The 17,426-nt window shown below is 69.6% G+C and overlaps 4 protein-coding genes across 4 annotated transcripts in view; 2 read left to right on the top strand and 2 right to left on the bottom strand.

The window, feature by feature from the left end:
- AURANDRAFT_66862 (hypothetical protein) overlaps positions 1–248 on the top strand; it is a gene marked incomplete at both ends in the record, with an annotated part of 2,277 nt that extends 2,029 nt beyond the window's left edge. Inside the window, one exon of the mRNA XM_009042211.1 lies at positions 3–248. Within this exon, the coding sequence (XP_009040459.1) occupies positions 3–248 (246 nt within the window). The remainder of the gene's footprint in view (positions 1–2) is intronic.
- A 2,674-nt stretch (positions 249–2,922) lies between these two features.
- On the bottom strand, positions 2,923–8,107 carry AURANDRAFT_72413 (hypothetical protein; the record flags this gene model as incomplete). Its single annotated transcript, XM_009042159.1, has 3 exons — positions 2,923–4,865; positions 6,147–6,893; positions 7,055–8,107. The coding sequence occupies 3 exons, from the start codon at positions 8,105–8,107 to the stop codon at positions 2,955–2,957; spliced, it is 3,711 nt and encodes a 1,236-aa protein (XP_009040407.1).
- Positions 8,108–9,253: 1,146 nt separating this feature from the next.
- Positions 9,254–10,966, top strand: AOT11 (hypothetical protein; the record flags this gene model as incomplete). Its single annotated transcript, XM_009042212.1, has 1 exon — positions 9,254–10,966. One exon carries the CDS (start codon positions 9,254–9,256, stop codon positions 10,964–10,966), a length of 1,713 nt encoding a protein of 570 aa, XP_009040460.1.
- A 1,144-nt stretch (positions 10,967–12,110) lies between these two features.
- Positions 12,111–13,226, bottom strand: AURANDRAFT_66859 (hypothetical protein; the record flags this gene model as incomplete). The annotated part of the gene is made up of 1 exon (XM_009042158.1): positions 12,111–13,226. The coding sequence occupies one exon, from the start codon at positions 13,224–13,226 to the stop codon at positions 12,111–12,113; it is 1,116 nt and encodes a 371-aa protein (XP_009040406.1).
- Between the last annotated feature and the right edge of the window lie 4,200 nt (positions 13,227–17,426).

Here is a 17,426-nt window from a genome sequence, read left to right as displayed (position 1 = left end):
AGCTGCGGCGGGCCGTGTCCGACCTCGGCTCCGACAAGGCCGACGCCCACTTCGCGGCGCTCCGCGAGGGCGTCGCCGTCTTCAAGCTCGACCCGGAGAGCCTCAAGTACCTCGTCCTCCAGCCGGACGGGCCGCTCGCGGGCCTCGACCGCGCCGCGGTCGTCGACGTCCTCTCGCGGCGCACGGACGCGTGGACCTACCGCGGGCGCCGGGCCGCCTGGGTCGACGAGCTGGCGGCGTCGTTTTAATGGAGGGAGGTGTGGTGGTCTGGAGGTGCGGGGAGGCGCTGGAATTGCCCCGTCCTCCAGCCCGACGGGCCGCTCGCGGGCCTCGACCGCGCCGCGGTCGTCGACGTGCTCTCGCGGCGCACGGACGCGTGGACCTACGGCGGGCGGCGGGCGGCCTGGGTCGACGAGCTGGCGGCGTCGTTTTAATGGAGGGAGGTGTGGTCTGGAGGTGTGGACTGTGGGGAGGGCCGGAATCGCCACAACCACACAGTCAAAGCGATTGCGGCGAGGCAAGAGCGACGACCACCAGCGGGCGATGACCGAGCCTTGGGTCCGTCTTAGGCGCGCGCATCGTCGTTTGATTGAAGCGGAGTTGAGGCCGAAGTTCGAAGAGACACCTTACGAAGAACTCCACCGCCTATATTGCCAAAAAAACTATGAACACCGTGAGCTCGTCGCTTCTGTGCTCCGAGAACGATACCAAACTCAGCGAGCTGAGGCCTTGGAAAAAGTCGCTCTCTCTCGCGCGTCGCGATCGTCTGTCGTCGCAGGAGCGTGCAAAGAATATAGACTGACCTTGCTGTCTGTCTCTCTCTCTCTATCTCTATATCTCCATGACTATACTGTAGTACAGTACGCTACACTACCACTACCCTACTACCATCATGCTAGTACTGTACCTACCCTAGTTAGGCTCTCCTTCCCGTTCCCCCTCCTTTATAATCAGTTACTATCATATGACTGCGCTACCGTAAGGTAGCACACTGAGCTTCCCCTCTCACCCACTGTGCCTATCCTGCTACTACGGACTGTACCTTAACGTCAAGTTGATGTACGGGACTTAGTTTCTTTACAGGTTATGGCGCGGGTGCGTCGTTAGACGTACCCTTCCCACTTGTGCGAGAGACTGCTCTTGTTTGTGTGTGTGCCAAGAGGTGCTTGTCACACCTGTCCTTAATTGTGAGCCTGGTGCACATTCACACATAAAAATACCCGTCAGCTATGGCTGACACCGAAGAACAACTCGATAACATATATGGCGACGATAAAGTCCGAACAAAGTCGTTTGTCGACTCCCAACTTAACACTTTCCTTGATGCGAGGCGTTGACGGTGATGGACCAGGACGGCAATACGGTTCCCGCCCCCGATTTTTACGAATACCTCCGCCAATACTTTGGCGAGCTTTGCGCTGTGATCCGCGCGCTCGCGGAGCACCTTGATGGAATCGATTACGTCGGCGAGGAGTCTGACGACCTGTGGGAGGAGTTCAACTACGCGCGAGAGGCCCTCGAAGAGCGCGGTCACTTCAACCCGATGCCATGGCCGCTGAAGCGCCTGTTCGGTAATATGGTCCCGCCGGTTGAGATCATCTTAGCGCAAGAGGCCCGGAATCGTGAACGCGAGGTCGGACTCGCGCGCATGGTCTGGTCGCGGCGCATTAGCGCGGCGGATCCGCTCAACATCGTCATCAGTTTTCTCGGCGGCAGGGTCGGCGCGGAGCAGGCTCCGTTTTTGCCCAGCGACGAGCTTCCAGAGGCCATGCGCCGCGTCGTGGATTCTTACAACTCCGACGATAACAACGAATTCTATTGGGACGCGGACGTGTACATCTACTGCGCCGAGCGGGATCAGATTCCGGTATGGAGCTGCGATGTCCCCGTCGGCGACCAGGCGCACGGATACTTTTCGGATCCAACCAGACACTTGAAATGGAGCGCGAACTGGGAGGGCGAGACGGAGAGCGACACCGAAGACGAGAAATGGGAGGACACCGATTCCGTCGACTGGTCCTCCTCCGATTCCGAGGAGTACTTCTCCGCCTCCAGCGAGGACGAGGGCGAGTAACTAGTCTGTGCCCCGCGAGACGCGAGCCCGCGCGAGATTAGCGGGTGTGAGTGCGATCCTACGAAGTACCTCGTCCTCCAGCCCGACGGGCCGCTCGCGGGCCTCGACCGCGTCGCGGTCGTCGACGTGCTCTCGCGGCGCACGGACGCGTGGACCTACCGCGGGCGCCGGGCGGCCTGGGTCGACGAGCTGGCGGCGTCGTTTTAATGGAGGGGGTGCGGTGGTCTGGCGGTGCGGGGAGGCGCTGGAATTGCCCCGTCCTCCAGCCCGACGGGCCGCTCGCGGGCCTCGACCGCGCCGCGGTCGTCGACGTGCTCTCGCGGCGCACGGACGCGTGGACCTACCGCGGGCGGCGGGTGTGAGCGGGCGTAGTACCGCGTCCATATACCGAAGGTCTATAATACAGGGCGCGGGGGATCAGGCAGGCAACGGAGCGGGGCTCGACGACGAGGCGCGCGCGCCGCGGCGTTCTCCGAGGAGGAGACGCGGCGACGACGCGGGCGGTCGGAGCGACGCTCGGCGGGTGGGGGCGGGGTGGTGACGTTCGGTGCACGAAGGGTGGAGGACCTCGTCGGGGGGACGCGGGCCTCGGCGGGCGGGGGTCGGTGAGACCTCGCGCGCCCGCGTGCTTGAGCTTGCTTGGTGGACGCCTCAGGCCTCGGCCTCGTCCGCGGCGATCGTTGGCATGCTCTCGCGGCGGTGCTGGCGCGCGGCGACGACGCGCTTGCGGACGAGGAAGAGGACGGCCGCGAGGAGGAGGACGGCCGCGACCCGCGGCAGAGCTCGGGCCGCTCCGCGAGGTACGCCGACGGCACCTCGGAGCACTCCCAGACGCCCGCGAGACAAGTAAGCGAGCCCGCGAGACAAGATTAGCGGGTGCCTAGGCCTCCTCGCGCCGCTTGCGGAGCGCGGCGACGAGGGAGCCGAGGGCCTTGAGGACGTCGGCGGTCGCGAGCGGCGACCGCGCGGCGGCGGCGGCCGCGTCGTCGGCCGCGCCGTGGCGCTGCGCGTCCGCGACGAGCGCGAGGAGGTCCGCCGTGTCGTCGACGCCGAGCGTCGCGGCCCGGCGCTTCTTGCGGAGCTTCTTCGCGGCCCGGTCCGCGTCGCGGATGCAGCCGAGGATGTCCTTGGTGTCGAGGAAGACGCGCTTCATGCGGACCCAGCAGCCCCACTTCTCGAAGTGGCGCAGGAACACCGCGAGGCCCGGGCTCGCCTCGAGGAAGTCGAGGAACTCGAAGGCGTCGAGGGCGTGGAGCTGCGTCGTGCGCGTGGCCACCGCCGCGTAGTCGCGGAGCACGGGCTTCCGGTCGCCCGACGCGAGCATCGCGATGTCGTCGCCGAAGAAGTCCTTCTCCTGCTTCAGCGAGATGCCGAAGGTGCTCGTTTTGTCGTAGTTCATGCAGATGACCTTGCCGCTGTCGACGACGTACATGACCGTGTTGAGGTCGATGCCCTGGTGGATGACCGTGTCGAAGGGCATGTAGAGCTGCGCGACCAACAGCCGCGCGACGGACGCGACGAACGCGTCGACCTGGAAGCCCAGCTTGCCCTGGCCCGGCTTCTCGTCGTGGACGATGCGGTCGTGCTTGACGTCGCGCTCGACGCGGCCGCTGTCGTCGTACTTGACGTCGTAGCGGAGCAGCGCGGGCGACGACAGGACGACCGCGGCCTTGTACGTCGCGGGCAGGCCCAGATCGTGGAAGATCTTCACGCGCACGCGGCTCCCGCGCTTCAGGCCCGCCTGGCTGTGGATCGTGTAGGCCGTGAAGGGCATGCGCGTCACCGTGCGGCCCAGGTTCTGTTTCGCGACGATGAGCTGGAGCGACGGCGACAGCTTCGAGAGCATCTCCTTGTTGAAGTGGTCGCGGTACACGGGCTCGCTGAGCAGGATGTACTCGCGGAGCCGCAGCCGCAGCGCATCCGGAAAGCCCGTCTTCTTGCGCATGTAGTCGTTCAAGTTGTCGAGCGTCTGCTTGAACTCGTTCGTCACGGGGTCGAGGTTCGACATGATGTTCGACATGTCGCCGACGAGGAACGCGAGGATGATGACGCCGACGAGCATGATGATCATCCCCAGGACGCACTCCGCGTGCGTGCGGGCGTCGGCCTCGCCGTTCAAGGCGATGAGCGCCCAGATGCAGGCCTCGACGTAGATGGCCCAGACGCCCTCGCCCCAGTTGCCCGTCGACGTGAGCACGGTCTCCGGGCAGCGCGAGTCCTGGTCCGCGGAGTAGCGGCACTCCTTGAGGTTGTAGTCCGTGACCATGCGCAGGCCGCAGGCGGACCAGTGGATGAGCACGAGCATCATGACGCAGTACTTGATGATCGTCTGGAACTTCGTCGACATGTCGATGTGCCGCGAGACGCGCGCGACGAGCTTCTCCGACTTCAAGACCTTGACGAGCTTGAAGAGGCGCATGAGGCGCAGGAGGCGGATGAGCGACGCCTCCGAGCCGGCGAAGTACTCGATGGGGACGATCGTGCCCGCGTCGAGGACGAACCACGACCGGAGGTAGCATCCGGCGATCTCCGAGTGGCTCATGATCCAGCGGTGCTGCTGCTCGTCGTGGATCGCCGTGAGGAAGTTGAAGACGACGTCGATGACGAAGCCCAGGTTCACGAACCAGTTGGCGATGAGCAGGCCCGTGTGCTGGTTCGGCTCGAAGGGGCTGAGCGACTTGAACGACGCGTTGAAGCCGACGCTGTTGATGAACGCGAGCTCGAAGGGCGTCACGAGCATGACGAAGACGATGAGGAACATGGTGAAGATGTCCCAGTTGAGGCGCCAGTCCTCGAGGGGGTTCATGATCAGCCGCGACGACGCCATGTGGCGCGGGAAGACGTTGACGCGGAACTCCTCGCCGCGTCGTCGTCGTCGTCGCTGTCGTCGTCGTTGGCGGCCTCGAGCTCCTCCAGGGACTTGCGGGACGTGTCCTGCTTCGTCAGGAACTTGGGCTTGAGGCGGCTGCTGACCATGCCCGTGACGCTCTCCAACAGGCCCGGCTCGTCCGGGCTTTTCGCCGCCGCGCGCGCGGACGACACGTGCTTCATGAGGCCCCGCCGGGCGCCGCCGAAGAAGTTCTCGTCGGGCGACGACGCGCTTCCTCCAACGCCCGGAAGCTCGTGTCCTCGCCGCCCCAGGTCACGGCCGCGACTTCGTCGTCGTCGTCGTCGTCGTGCTCGTAAACGTGCGCGTGTGAGAGGCCCGCGGCGGGGAGCGGCGCCGGCGCGGGGATGGTCTCCTTGGACGAGGCGCGCGCCAGGGCCCGCCGGGCGAAGACGTCGTCCGACGATTTCCGAGACGACTCGCCGTCGCTCCCGCTCTGGTGCTCGGGCCCGCAGAGGTTCCCGCTGCTGTCGCCGAAGAAGTATCCTGACATCGTGCGACGGGCGGCGGCGGCCGAGGGCTTGACGTGCGCGGGGGCGTCGCGGCCTGGACGCTTTCGCGATCGGGGAACGGCGCGCCGAGATTGGCTGTTACGATCGAGCGAGCCGCAAGTCGGCGTGGCCACGCGTGGGCGCTCGAGTTTCACGCCTAGTTTCGGTCCGTCAGGCCACCCGCCTGCGGACCCCCGGCCAAGCGCGCGCGCTCTTGAACCGCTCTCCGAGCGGGGCAAGGTCGACCCGCAGGCGGGTGCGTCGAGGCCTCCCGACCGCGTCCCGACGCCCTAGGCCTCGCCCTTTACGGGTAAACGAAGCGAAGCGATTACACTAGAGGAAGATGCGCATGGTCGTCACGACGGGCCCCCGGCACACCGGGCAGGGGTCCCCCGCGGCGACGCCGAAGGCCGCCACGCACGCGGCGCAGACGACGTGGCCGCACGGGACGAGCGCCGTGTCTCGTCGTCGCTCGAGGCAGAGCGGGCACTCGTCCGTCGCGGCGCTCGCCGGCGGCTTCGGCGGCGTCTCCGGCGCGGGCTCCGGCGCGGCCGGGGGCGCGACGGGCGGCTCCGGCGCGGCCGCGGTCGCGGCGCGGCGTCGTCGTCGTCGACGTCCGGCGGCGGCGCCGCGGCCGCCGCTTTGCCGTCCTCCGCTTTGTCGTCCGGCCCGCGGGCGCGTCCTCCGCCGCGACGGCCTCCGCGACGTCCCGATGGCCCTTCTTCTTCTTTTTCTTCTTCTTCTTCTTCTTCGACGGCGGCGTCGCCTCCTCGTCGAGCTGCTCGAGGAGCTCCGCCGCGGCGCGGTTCGCCCTGGCCTCCGCCGCGGCGATGTCCGCGGGCGACGGCTCGGCCCGCTTCTCGCGCATGTCGAGCTTGTGCCGCCGCGCCTTGGCGTCCTCGTAGAGCGCGACGATCTTCGACTGCAGAATCTTCGAACACGTCAACGCGGACCGGAGCGTCTTCGAGAACTTCTCGACCTGGTCGGGCCGCAGGTTGCGCCCCCGCAGGTCGCTCTTCACGTAGCTCTCGAGCGTCTCGCCGCAGACGGCCTCGGCGACCGCGTCGACGCCCGCCGGGTCCTCCGCGAGCTTGATCAGGAGCGCGACGGCGACGAGCCGCGTGCACCGGCGCTGCGAGACGACGAGCGCCACGCAGGCCCGCGGCGCCGCGGGCCCCCGCGCCAGCGCCGCGAGGATGCGCGTCGCCTCCGCGTCCTCCGCGCGGCGGAAGAGCCGCGCGCCCAGCAGGTGCGCCGCGACGTCGCGCGCCTCGACGACGTCGCCGTTCTCCCGCAGGTGCCTCAGACACTCGTGCTGGCGGTCCACGTCGTCGAAGCCCAGGTGCCCGAAGTCGCCGAGCAGGGGCGTCCGGTCCTCGAGCAGGTCGCCGAGCGCCGCGAACCCGTCCGACGGGAGCAGCGGGTCGTCGCCCGGGTGGACCTGGGCAGCACAAGGGTGATTCAAGTTCGCTTCAACGTGAGTGTGCCGCGTGCGCGCGTTCCAGAAAAAGCATCCACGCTGCGAGACCGTTCCGAGAGATGATCGCTCGTCCAAAAATCAGCCGAAACGAGTGGAAAACGGCCGAGATAGGAGCCTTTGACGTTGGGAATTTCGCTCTCTTGTGCTGCCCCGGGGTGGACGGCCGCGATCGCGCAGAGCGCCTCCAGCGCCTCGTCGAGCACGAAGGACAGGCTCCGCACCAGCACCGCCGCGAGGCAGGACCACTTCGTGCAGAGATAAAAGGGCAGCGCGTCGCCCGACGCGTCCGCCTTGGCCAAATCGCGCAGCGCGCGGCACAACGCGCGCGCGACGTCCGGCGGCGGCGCGGCCAGCAGCTTGTCGCGGATCGTGAGCACGACGCGCTTCAGCAGCACCCGCGGCACGAGGTCCGCCTCGAGCCTCGCCACGGGCGCGGCGAGCCGGCCGAACGCGTCGAGCAGGCGGACGACGCACGCCGGGGGCGTCGCGGCGTCGTGGAGCGCGTCCGCGAGCGCGTCGCCGGCGCCGCTCCTCAGCGCGGCGTCGGCGTCGCCCTTGAGGACGTGCTCCTCGCAGCAGCAGCAGAGCGCGTTCACGGCGGGCAGCACCTCGCCGCCCATGCCGCCGACGAGCTCGCCCGCCGCGCCGGGCAGCGCCGCGGTCGCCGAGAGCACGACCGCGCAGCGCCAGGGGTCGCCGACGGCGCTGAGGGCGGCGTCGAGGCGCCGCGCCGCGGGCCGGTCCGCGCCCTCGACGTCGCGGTCCCAGTCGAGGATGACGAGCCGCGGCGCCGGCGACCGCGCGTTCGCCGCGCCCTGCGCGACGAGCTCCCGCGCGACGGCGACGGCCCCGTCGCCGTCGGCCTCGGCGACGGTCGCCAGGGCGCGGAGGGCGTGAACCTTCGCGTCGACCTCGCGCGCGGTGTCCGGCGCGACGGCGTCGAAGCCGCCCTTGGGCGAGAAGCGCCGCGTCTCGCGCGGGTCGTCCGCGTTGCGCCGCCGCATGGGCGCCCGCGGCGCGAGCAGCGCGCCGAGCGCGGGCACGGCGTCCTGCGCCAGGAAGAGGGACGGCCGCGCGGCCGCGTGGCGCGCCGCGAGGACCGCGAGCGCCTGCGCCGCGAGCGCCCGGAGCGGGCCGAGCGGCCGCTCGCGGGGCGCGCGCGCGCACAGGGCCATGGCGTGGACGTACTCCGCCAGGGCGTCGGCGGGGACGTCGGCGCCGGCGACGAGCGCGTCGCGGCCCAGCGCGACGGCGTCGACGATGGCCTCGCGCGGCTCGACGGTCCGCGCGTCGTACGGAGCCAGCGACCCGAACGCGAGCGCGCCGCCGTCGCCCAGGTAGAAGTTGCGCCGCAGGAGGTCCAGGAGCAGGCCCTTGCGCAGGATCGCCGCGCCGTCGACGGGCCGCCCCGCCCGGGCGCAGCTCAGGCAGCACCGCGCGGCGGCCAATTGGCAGGGAGAGCACCTGTGTGGAAATCAACCAGTGGAACGCCCTGTCCAGCAAAAACCTCTCTAGCTCGATCAAATCGAAGTCGATTTGGCTGATTTTTGGACGAATCGATTGCTCTCGTCGAGTTCTCGAAGCACCGCCAAAGACCGTGCGTCGAAACTGTCGCATAAGCACACATTGAAGTAGGGTTGAAGATTTGAGTTCCACACGGGCGAGCACGCGTCGTCGCCGAGCACGCCGACGAGCGCGCGGCCCACGTCCTCGGTCACGAGGCGCGCGGCGCCGGCGACGCGGGCGACGACGGCGGCCCGCAGGCGCCGCATGGCCAGGGCCCGGTGGCCCCGGCCGTCGACGACGTCCGTCGCGATCTCCCGCCCGTAGCGGCGGAGCGCGCGATCGACGGCGTCGGCCGTCGCGCGCGCGACGAAGCGCCTCGCGCCCGCGCACGTGCGCCCGAGCGCGACGGCGGCGAAGACCTCCTGGCAGGCCTCGTCGGCGTCGTCGCCGCCCTCGGACCCGGCGAAGGGATCCTCGCGGGGCCGCAGGCACCGCAGGAGGCAGGCGCTGAGCTCCAGCCCCTGGACCTGGGCGTGGGCCTCGCCCTGCGGGGACGCCAGCGCGAAGAGGCGCTGCATGTCTTTTCGAGCTGTTATTGCGCCCCGGAAATGCTACCGACGGCTGGGCCGCTGCCCCATCGAGGACATTGCTGCCCCCATCGCCGGCTCGTTCGGCTAGGTGCATACCGGGTGCAGTCACGGTGAAGCTTGCGAAAGCGATTGGAGGCTGCGCCGGGCCAGTGGCCTCGCCCTGCGCCGCCGACGCGATTGGAGGCTGCGCCGGGCCAGTGGCCTCGCCGTGCCCCTGCGTCGACGATGGACCGCAACACGTACGCCTTCGGGGACGACGCGGGGAACCTCGCGGCGCGCGCGCGGGAGATCGGGCTCCAGCACCGCGCGGCGCTCCTGCGCGAGAGCGGCGACCGCCACAGCTACGCCGCGGGCATGCTGGGCTCGACGAAGCTGCAGCTCGCCGTGCTCGCCAGCTTCGACCCGGACTACGACCACGACGACGAGCCGCGGAAGCCGCGGCGCGCGTCCGCCAACGACGCGGCCGGCTTCCGGCCGCTCGAGCGCGTGCCGTCGTGGCTCGCGGAGGTCGAGGAGCGGCGCCAGCAGCGGAGCGAGCACGGGTCGCTCGAGAGCCTGCGGGGCGGCTTCACGCTGAACCAGGCGTTCCTCGCCGTCATCAAGAGCGCCGTGGGCCCCGCGGTGCTCTACATGCCCAAGGGCTTCCAGGAGGGCGGCCTCTGCTTCAGCCTCGGCATGCTCGTCTTATCGTTCGCGCTCTTCTCCCTCGGCGCGACGCGGCTCCTCGAGGCCTGGGAGGGCTGCCGCAAGAGCTACGCGGCGATGATGGGTCTCGCGTTCGGCCACAAAGGCGTCCTGGTCGTGCGCTTCACCATCGTCGCGCAGCAGTGCGGCATCTGCCTCACGTACTTCATCTTCGTCGCGACGAATCTCCGGGAGCTCGTCATGTACGCCTGCCCGTCCTTCGCCGCGCCGTCGCTGGCCCAGTGCTGCCTGCTCCAGGTGCTCGCCTACGCGCCGCTGTCGTGCATCCGGAACATGCAGAACTTCGCGCTGACGAACTTAGTCGCGAACGCGCTCATCTTGTACTCGCTGGTCGTGCTCGCCGTCTACGGCACCATCGAGGTCGTCGAGCACCAGCCGCCTCTCGCGTCGCTGTCGCTCTTCAACAAGCAGTCCTTCTACCTCTTCGTGGGCACGTCGGCGTTCGTCTACGAGGGCTCCGCGGCGCTCGTCGTCCCGCTGCAGGAGGCCGTGCGCAAGGACCTCCAGCCCCAGTTCTCGACGCTCTACGTGCGGACCTGCGGCATGATCATCGTGACCTACATCGTCTTCGGCGCGCTGAACTGGGCGGCCTACGGGAACTGGACCGAGACGGTGCTCACGGTGAACCTGCACCCGTCGCCGTGGAAGGCGTCCGTGCAGCTCGCGTACTCGCTCGCCGTCGTCTTCACCTTCCCGCTCCAGCTCTTCCCGGCGATCCAGATTTTGAAGTCCGTCGGCCGCAAGTGGAAGCGCGCGCGCGCGCGCTGCGGGTCGCCGCGCGGCTACGCGACGGTCGACAACCCGCTCGCGACGACGGCGCCCGGCGGCGAGCCGCGGCCGGCGGACGAGGCGCCGTCGCGGCCCCGGCGGCCGACCATGGACGCCGTGCCGGAGATCGAGTCGTCGCCCGAGTCGCCCGACGGGCCGCCGCGCCGCGGCGACGGCAAGCCGCCGCGGCCGAGGACGACGAAGCTCGAGGGCAACGTCGCGCGCTTCGCGCTCGTCGTCGCCCTCTGCCTCGTCGCCATCGTCAACGTCCACTCCCTCGACAAGCTCGTCGCCCTCATCGGCGGGCTCCTCGGCATCCCGCTCGCGTTCATCTACCCGCTCGCCATCCACCTCAAGCTCGTCCCGGACGCGGACGACGGCGTCAAGCTCCTGAACCGGTGCGCGATCACGTGCGGCGCGCTCCTCTGCCTCGCCTGCACGGGCGTCACCGTCGCGACCTGGTAACCGTGCTGCGAGTCGAGCGAACGCGAGCGTTTGTGACGCACGGATTCGCGAGCCTTGAGCTCGCGCGCGGCCGTTCGCGCGTCCCCCGGGCGCCACCAAACAAATCCCGCCGTTCTTACGCGTTGGGAGTCTCACGGGCGCGTCTTCCGACCGCGGCGCTGAACGTCGCCCGACGCGCGCCCGGCCCTCGCGCCGCGCGCGGCCGGACGCGCCGCGCCGCGAAGCGCCGCCTAGCACGGCGGCTTCTGCTTCTGTCGCGGGAGGTTGGCGATGTAGCGCTTGTAGGACTCCCGTTTTCCCTGCGCGGGGCGTCGCGTCGCGTGGCGGCGGCGGGGTGGCGCGCGCGCGGGCGGCGCACCTCGTCGATCTGGAAGTCGAGCGTCGCCTTGATGTCCAGCGAGTGGCCGGGCTTCCGCAGCATCTCCCGGATGTTGTCCTCCGCTTCCCGCGACGCCTCCGTGGGGACGTACTCCTGCTTCGCCCGGACCTTCTTCGGCGGGCCCTCCCACTTGCGGAGTTTCACAGGTTCGGCCATCGGAAATGCTCCAAGGCCACCCCGAGGCTGAGGTTTGCATCTCGGGGCTGCATCGCGGCGGCTGCCCCGCACCACGCAATCTATCCAATCGTGTTTGGGTGGATCCCGGTCGCGGCCCGCCTTTCTGGGCTCGATGTTGAACCTCACTTACGCTCATCTTTGCGCTGGGGCATTATTCAGTACAATGAGGTCCCGGCCGAGTATGAATTATTGCTAGTTGAAAACTATACCAATGCTCTTTAACTTTGGCCTCGTGCCGGTTAAGAATTTCTGACTTGGGTGCTTGCACCCACCCTCCATAAAAATCACATTCACATCATCTTCCACCACCACTCATAACCTAATGTTGAGACGTCAATGTTAACGTCGACGTCGACGTCGGTCGACGGTGCTCACGTCGACGTCGACGTTGAAGTCGACGTCGGTCGACGGTGCTCACGTCGACGTCGACGTCGACGTCGACGGTGCTCACGTCGACGTCGACGTCGACGGTGCTCACGTCGACGTCGACGTCGGTGCTCACGTCGACGTCGACGTCGGTGCTCACGTCGACGTCGACGTCGGTGCTCACGTCTCTAGCTCACGTCGACGTCGACGTCGGTGCTAATTTTAAATGTCCGGCGCCGCCCCCTGGACGACGGTGATGGCGAGGTTGTCGTCCATCCACAGGCCGTTGGGCGCGCGGCCCTCGGTCCGCGCGGACGTCGCGCCGAAGGGGTTCGGCTTCGCGGGCACGAGCGCCGTCACGTTGCCGTTGCCCGTGTCCAGCGCGATGTCCTGGAGCGTCTCGAAGTCCAACGCGGCCTCGTGGAGCGAGTAGGCCGTGATCGCCAACACGGCGGGCGTGTACAGCAGCCGCGCGATGGTCCGCTTCCACTGCGCGTGGCCGTAGAGCGCCGCATGAAACGCGAAGACGACGTCGGGCCCTTTAAAGCGCGGCGCCGCGGCCTCCAGAAAATCGGGGTAGAGCGTCTTCGCGTAGGCGATGGCCAAGGAATCCTCCTCGTGGAGCGTGCCGTGGAGCGCCTCCGGCGTCCCCGGCCCCACCAGCGCGAGCGCCGCGCCGTCGAAGCCGCGGCGCTTCGCGGCGTCGACCAGCGGCGCGAAGACGCGCGCGGTCTCCTCCGGGGTCTGGCCCTCGCGCTTCGCGGCGCCGACGACGTGCACGACCAGATAGCGGCCGTGGCCGCCGCGGGCGATCTGCGCCACGAGCGACCCGCGCTGGCCGCCGTCGTTCACGTAACGATCCGCGACCATGGCCGCCGTCCTCCCAAAGGTCGACGCCTTCGTCTCCTCCGGCGCCTCGTCGGTCCAGCCCGAGTCGTAGGCGCCGAGCGCGCCGCCGTCGTCCGGGCCGAGGAACTCCGCGCGCCCGCAGTCGCGCCACCACGCGGAGAACGCGGCGAAGACGCACGCCGGCCGGTCGCAGAACCGCGCGGCCTCGTCGCCGACGCCGAGCTCGCCCTTGGGCTGCAGCTGCGGCGGCAGCATGCACTCGACGAAGAAGCGCATGGCCTGGCGCTCGGCGTCGCTGGCGAGCTTGCGCCAGCGCATGCCGCCGTGGTCGGCGTCGCCGGAGCAGACGCAGGGGCCCTTGGACGGCCTGGCGCCGGCGGGGACCAGCGGGATGGCGTCCTTCATGAAGGCCGGGTCCATCATCGACGGGCGCCGAGGGCTGAGCGGCTCGAGCTTGGCCAGCGGCTCGAGCTTTCTGGCCCGGTCCATAGCTTTATTGCCACAGAGCTCGAGCTTGCCGTAGTTGATACGTCGTGTGGCTGGCAGGCCTAAATCACAACGCCAAACCTTCTGAAGAGTCGGCGTCGCAGACTCTTGCCGCACGACCTATCAACAACGGCAAGTCCGCTCATACTTGCGATCGCAAAAACGGCATTGCTTCGGCCGCTCCGTCTTCAACGAGAAGTTGCCCCGAAGCAAACGATGGCCCGTCCTCCGAGAGACGTCGTGGGCCGGCCGATCCCGCGCCCGGAGCAGGGCTCCGACGACGACGAGGCGGCCTTCAGCTCGCGCCTCTTCACCATCGCCCAGCCCAGCGATCCGAACGCGTCCCAGTCGCTCCAGGGCTTATTTTGCTCCACGGTGGGCTGCAAGGACGACGACTCGTCGTCCGAGGACGGCGACTTGAACTTCGCCTTCTGTAGCATGATGGGCGAGGACGACGCGGCCCGCCACCTCGAGTACGCCCTCCTGGTCCCCGCGGCGCGGAGCCCGAGCAAGTGGCCGATCCTGCTCTGGATCCACGGCGGCGACTTCGAGACGCGCGGCGCGCTCGCGCCCGTCGCGCTGCCGGCGGTCATCCTCGATGCGCTCCGGTGCGGCGAGCTCGCCGTCGCCTTGCTCACGCACCGCCTCGCCGACGACGCGGACGGCGAGTGGCCCGCGCCGTGGGACGATCTGCCGGGCCCGGCGTCCCGCGACCGCGACGACGGTCGATGTCGACCGGGGAAACGACGCACCGTCGTAGGCTGGACCAGATCGAGCACGTGCGCAGCGTCTCCGCGACCTACAACTGCGACCCGGACCGGCTCGTCGCCGCGGGCCCCGGGTCCGGCGCAGGGCAGGAAAAGAGAGCGAAATTCCCAACTTCAAAGGCTCCTATCTCGGCAGTCTCCCACTCGTTTCGGCTGATTTTTGGACGAGCGATCATCTCTTGGAACGGTCTCGAAGCGTGGATGCTTTCTCCGGAACGCGCGCGCGCGAAACACTCACGTTGAAGCGAACTTGAATCTCTCTTTTCCTGCCCAGGTCCGGCGGCTACCTCGCGGCGCTGCTCGCGACGCGCGGCGCGGGCGAGGGCGTGCCCGTCGTCGCCGCGGCGGCCTTCGGCGCGCCGGCGAGCTTCGCGCACCTCGGGAGCGACCGCGGCGAGTCGGCGCCGGACCGGCGCTGGTTCTGGGAGGCGGGCGTGAGGCACGGGCCCGAGTCGCGGCTCATGGGCTTCGACGTGTCCGACCCGGCGAACGCGCACAAGCTCGGGACCGCGTCGCCCCACTTCTACGCGCGGTCCGCGGCGCCCCTCTTCCTCGCCCACGGCGACCTCGACCGCGCCGCGCCGCCGGCCCAGGCCCTGCGCCTCTACCACGCGCTCTGCGACGCGGGCCGGACCGCGGAGCTCCGCCTCGTGCCCAACGTCGGCCGGGACACGTCCATCGACCTCAGCGACATGCCCATGGAGGAGGGGCTCGACTTCCTCCGCGAGCAGCTCGGCATCCCGCCCCTCTACCGGCGGTAAGCGGCGAGCAAAGGCCTCCGAGTCCGAGTCGCGGCAGCGAAAAAAGGGAAACGAGCCGGCGTTGTTGAGCCGTTGACGGTGTCCGAAACACGGGCAGCCAACGATGATCGAGTCGTAGCCGACAGACCATGCCGGCGCCGCCCGTGCGCTTCAAGAAGCGGCCGAGGAAGAAGGAGCAGGTCGTGCCCGTCGAGGAGGAGGAGGAGGAGGAGGTCGACGAGGACGCCCTCGACGACGCCGCGGCGGCGCGGGAGGCGGCGGAGGACGAGGAGGACGAGGAGGACAAGGAGCGCGTCTGCTTCGGCGCCGTGACGCTCAACGAGGCCCAGGCCGAGAGCGGCTGGTGGGGCCGCGTCCACGCGCGGCTCGAGAGCAACGCGGCGCTCGCGGTGATCCTCACGCTCACGTTCTTCGACATGGGCGTGTCCGTCGCCGGGATCCTGAAAGCGCTCGACACGACACGACAGATCTGGGTCGTCTGCAGCCGCGGCGCGTCGCTCGTCTTCTTCGTCGAATGCTACCTGCACCTCCGGTCGCACGCGGTCGTCTACAGCTTCTGCTCCTTCTTCGGCGACCGCTTCAACTGCGTCGACGTGGCCGTCGTCGCCCTGGATGTGTTTACCTTGAGTTTGGAATACGGCAGCCGCGGCGGCGCGGGCGGCTTCGCGGGCGTCGCGTCGTTCTTCCGGGCCGCGCGCGCGCTGCGGCTGCTGCGGCTGCTGCGGCTGCTGCGCGTCGCGCGCGCCGCGCGCGCTTTGAAGCGGCGCAAGCCCCTGGAGGACCTGGATCCCCTGGCGCTCGCGGAGGAGGGCGACGAGGACTTCGTGCGCTTCTTCGCGCCGAACGTCGCGCCGCGGAAGCGGGATCGCGTGTGGGACCTCGGGCTCCGGCCCGGCGGCGAGAGCGTGCTCTTCGTCGCCGCGAAGCGGGGCCACCACAAGCTCGTGCGCGCCGTCGTGCGGTGCGACTCGCCCCGAGCCAAGGCCGCCGTCGAGGCGCGCGACGGCGTCGAGGGCATGACGCCCCTGTTCGTCGCGGCGCTGCACCACCAGCGGCGCGCGGCGCACGAGCTCGCGGTCTTCGGGCGGGCGGACCTCGCCGCGACGCCGACGATCGGCCCCGACTTCAAGGGCGTCACGGCGCGGGAGCTCGTGGAGCGGCGGGGCTGGGGGCCGACGCTCGACCGCGTCGCGAAGCTCGAGGCGGAGGACGCGGCGCGCGAGCTGGCGGCGCGGATGCGCGAGGCCAAGGCCGCGGCGCGCGCGAGGAAGGCCGCGGCGCGCGAGGCGTCCGCGGCGAAGCGCGCGAAGAAGGCGCGGGTCTACCGCCTCGGGCGGGCCATCTACCACGCGACGGAGAGCCTCGAGCGGGCCGCGCGGTCGCGCGCGTTCTCGGCGTTCCTCGCCGCGTCGTACGACGCGGACGAGCTCGCCATGCGCGGCACGCGCGCGGCGGCCGTGCGCATGCGCAAGGCGGCGCTCGCGAAGAAGCTCGCCGCGGACGCGAGGCTGGCCGCGGGCGACGACCGGCCGACGTCGCGGCAGGAGCGGCGCGTCGCCGCGGACGGCCGCCGCGCGAAGAACGCGCGGCGCTGGGGCGCCCACACGCGGCCCGTGTCGCCCTGGCGCAAGCGGCCGAACACGCGCGAGCGGCTGCTGCGCCTCGTCTACGCGTTGCGCTTCGGGACGTCGATCCACGCGCCGACCGTGGGCCGCCGCTGCGCCGTCGACCAGGCGACGACGGTGCCCGACGTCAAGAACAAGTGGAAGACGAAGCACGACCCGTCCATGCTCGTGCGGCCGACGCCCTGGGCCGAGAAGAAGCGCCAGGACCCGAAGACGGTGCTCGCGATCTCCGTCGACGAGCTCGAGCGGGCCAAGAGCCTCATCGAGCACGGCAACGGCGCCGGCGCGGGGCCCGGCGGCGCGCGCGCGCGGCCGGCCGCGTCGGAGGCGACGTCGGACGTGTGGCAGAACCCGAGGTACGACGTCTTCTTCGAGGACCTCGAGGCGCCGCCGGACCGCGCGCGGACGCCGTCCCGCGCGTTCACGCCGGACCGCGCGTCGCGCGCCGACGACGGCCGCGCGCGGACGCCCATGGCGCGCGCGCGGACGCCGCTGAACCGGCCGATCACCGCGGAGCGGCCGACGACGGCGCAGAGCCGCGTGTCCTTCGCCGACGAGCTCGAGCGGCCGTCGACGCGGGGCTGGGCGGCGTCCTGCGACGACCGGCCGGGCACGGCCCAGTCGGACCTCGCGGACTTCGACCGGCCGTCGACGGCCGCGTCGTCGAACGGCGACCAGCACCCGTCGCCGACGCGGATCCGGTTCACGGACGACGACCGGCAGGCGTCGGCGAAGCGGATGCGCTTCACGGACTTCGACGTCGACTGAGGGTAAGTTGGTGTCGCTCGCGGGTGATCGCATTCCTCGCACTGACGGCGCGCCGATGCCTCCAAGAGGCTTCCAGCCACTCGTTCCTTAGCCGGTTGAGGCCGAACTTGACGCAGTCGTGGCATTTTTCTTCCGTCGATGGCGGCTGTGCCAGCGATGCAGAAGCCAGCAATGCAGAAGCGCCGCGCGCCGGCAATCATGGCCGCCGTGGCATCGGTGGCCGCCGTCGTCGCGTACTGCGTCATGCCTCCGCGCGCATTTCCGGACCGGCTGGCGTTCATA

The sequence above is a fragment of the Aureococcus anophagefferens genome, assembly GCF_000186865.1.
Source record: "Aureococcus anophagefferens unplaced genomic scaffold AURANscaffold_28, whole genome shotgun sequence".
Classification (NCBI taxonomy): Eukaryota; class Pelagophyceae; order Pelagomonadales; family Pelagomonadaceae; genus Aureococcus; species Aureococcus anophagefferens.
This window is presented reverse-complemented; position numbering and strand designations above follow the sequence as displayed.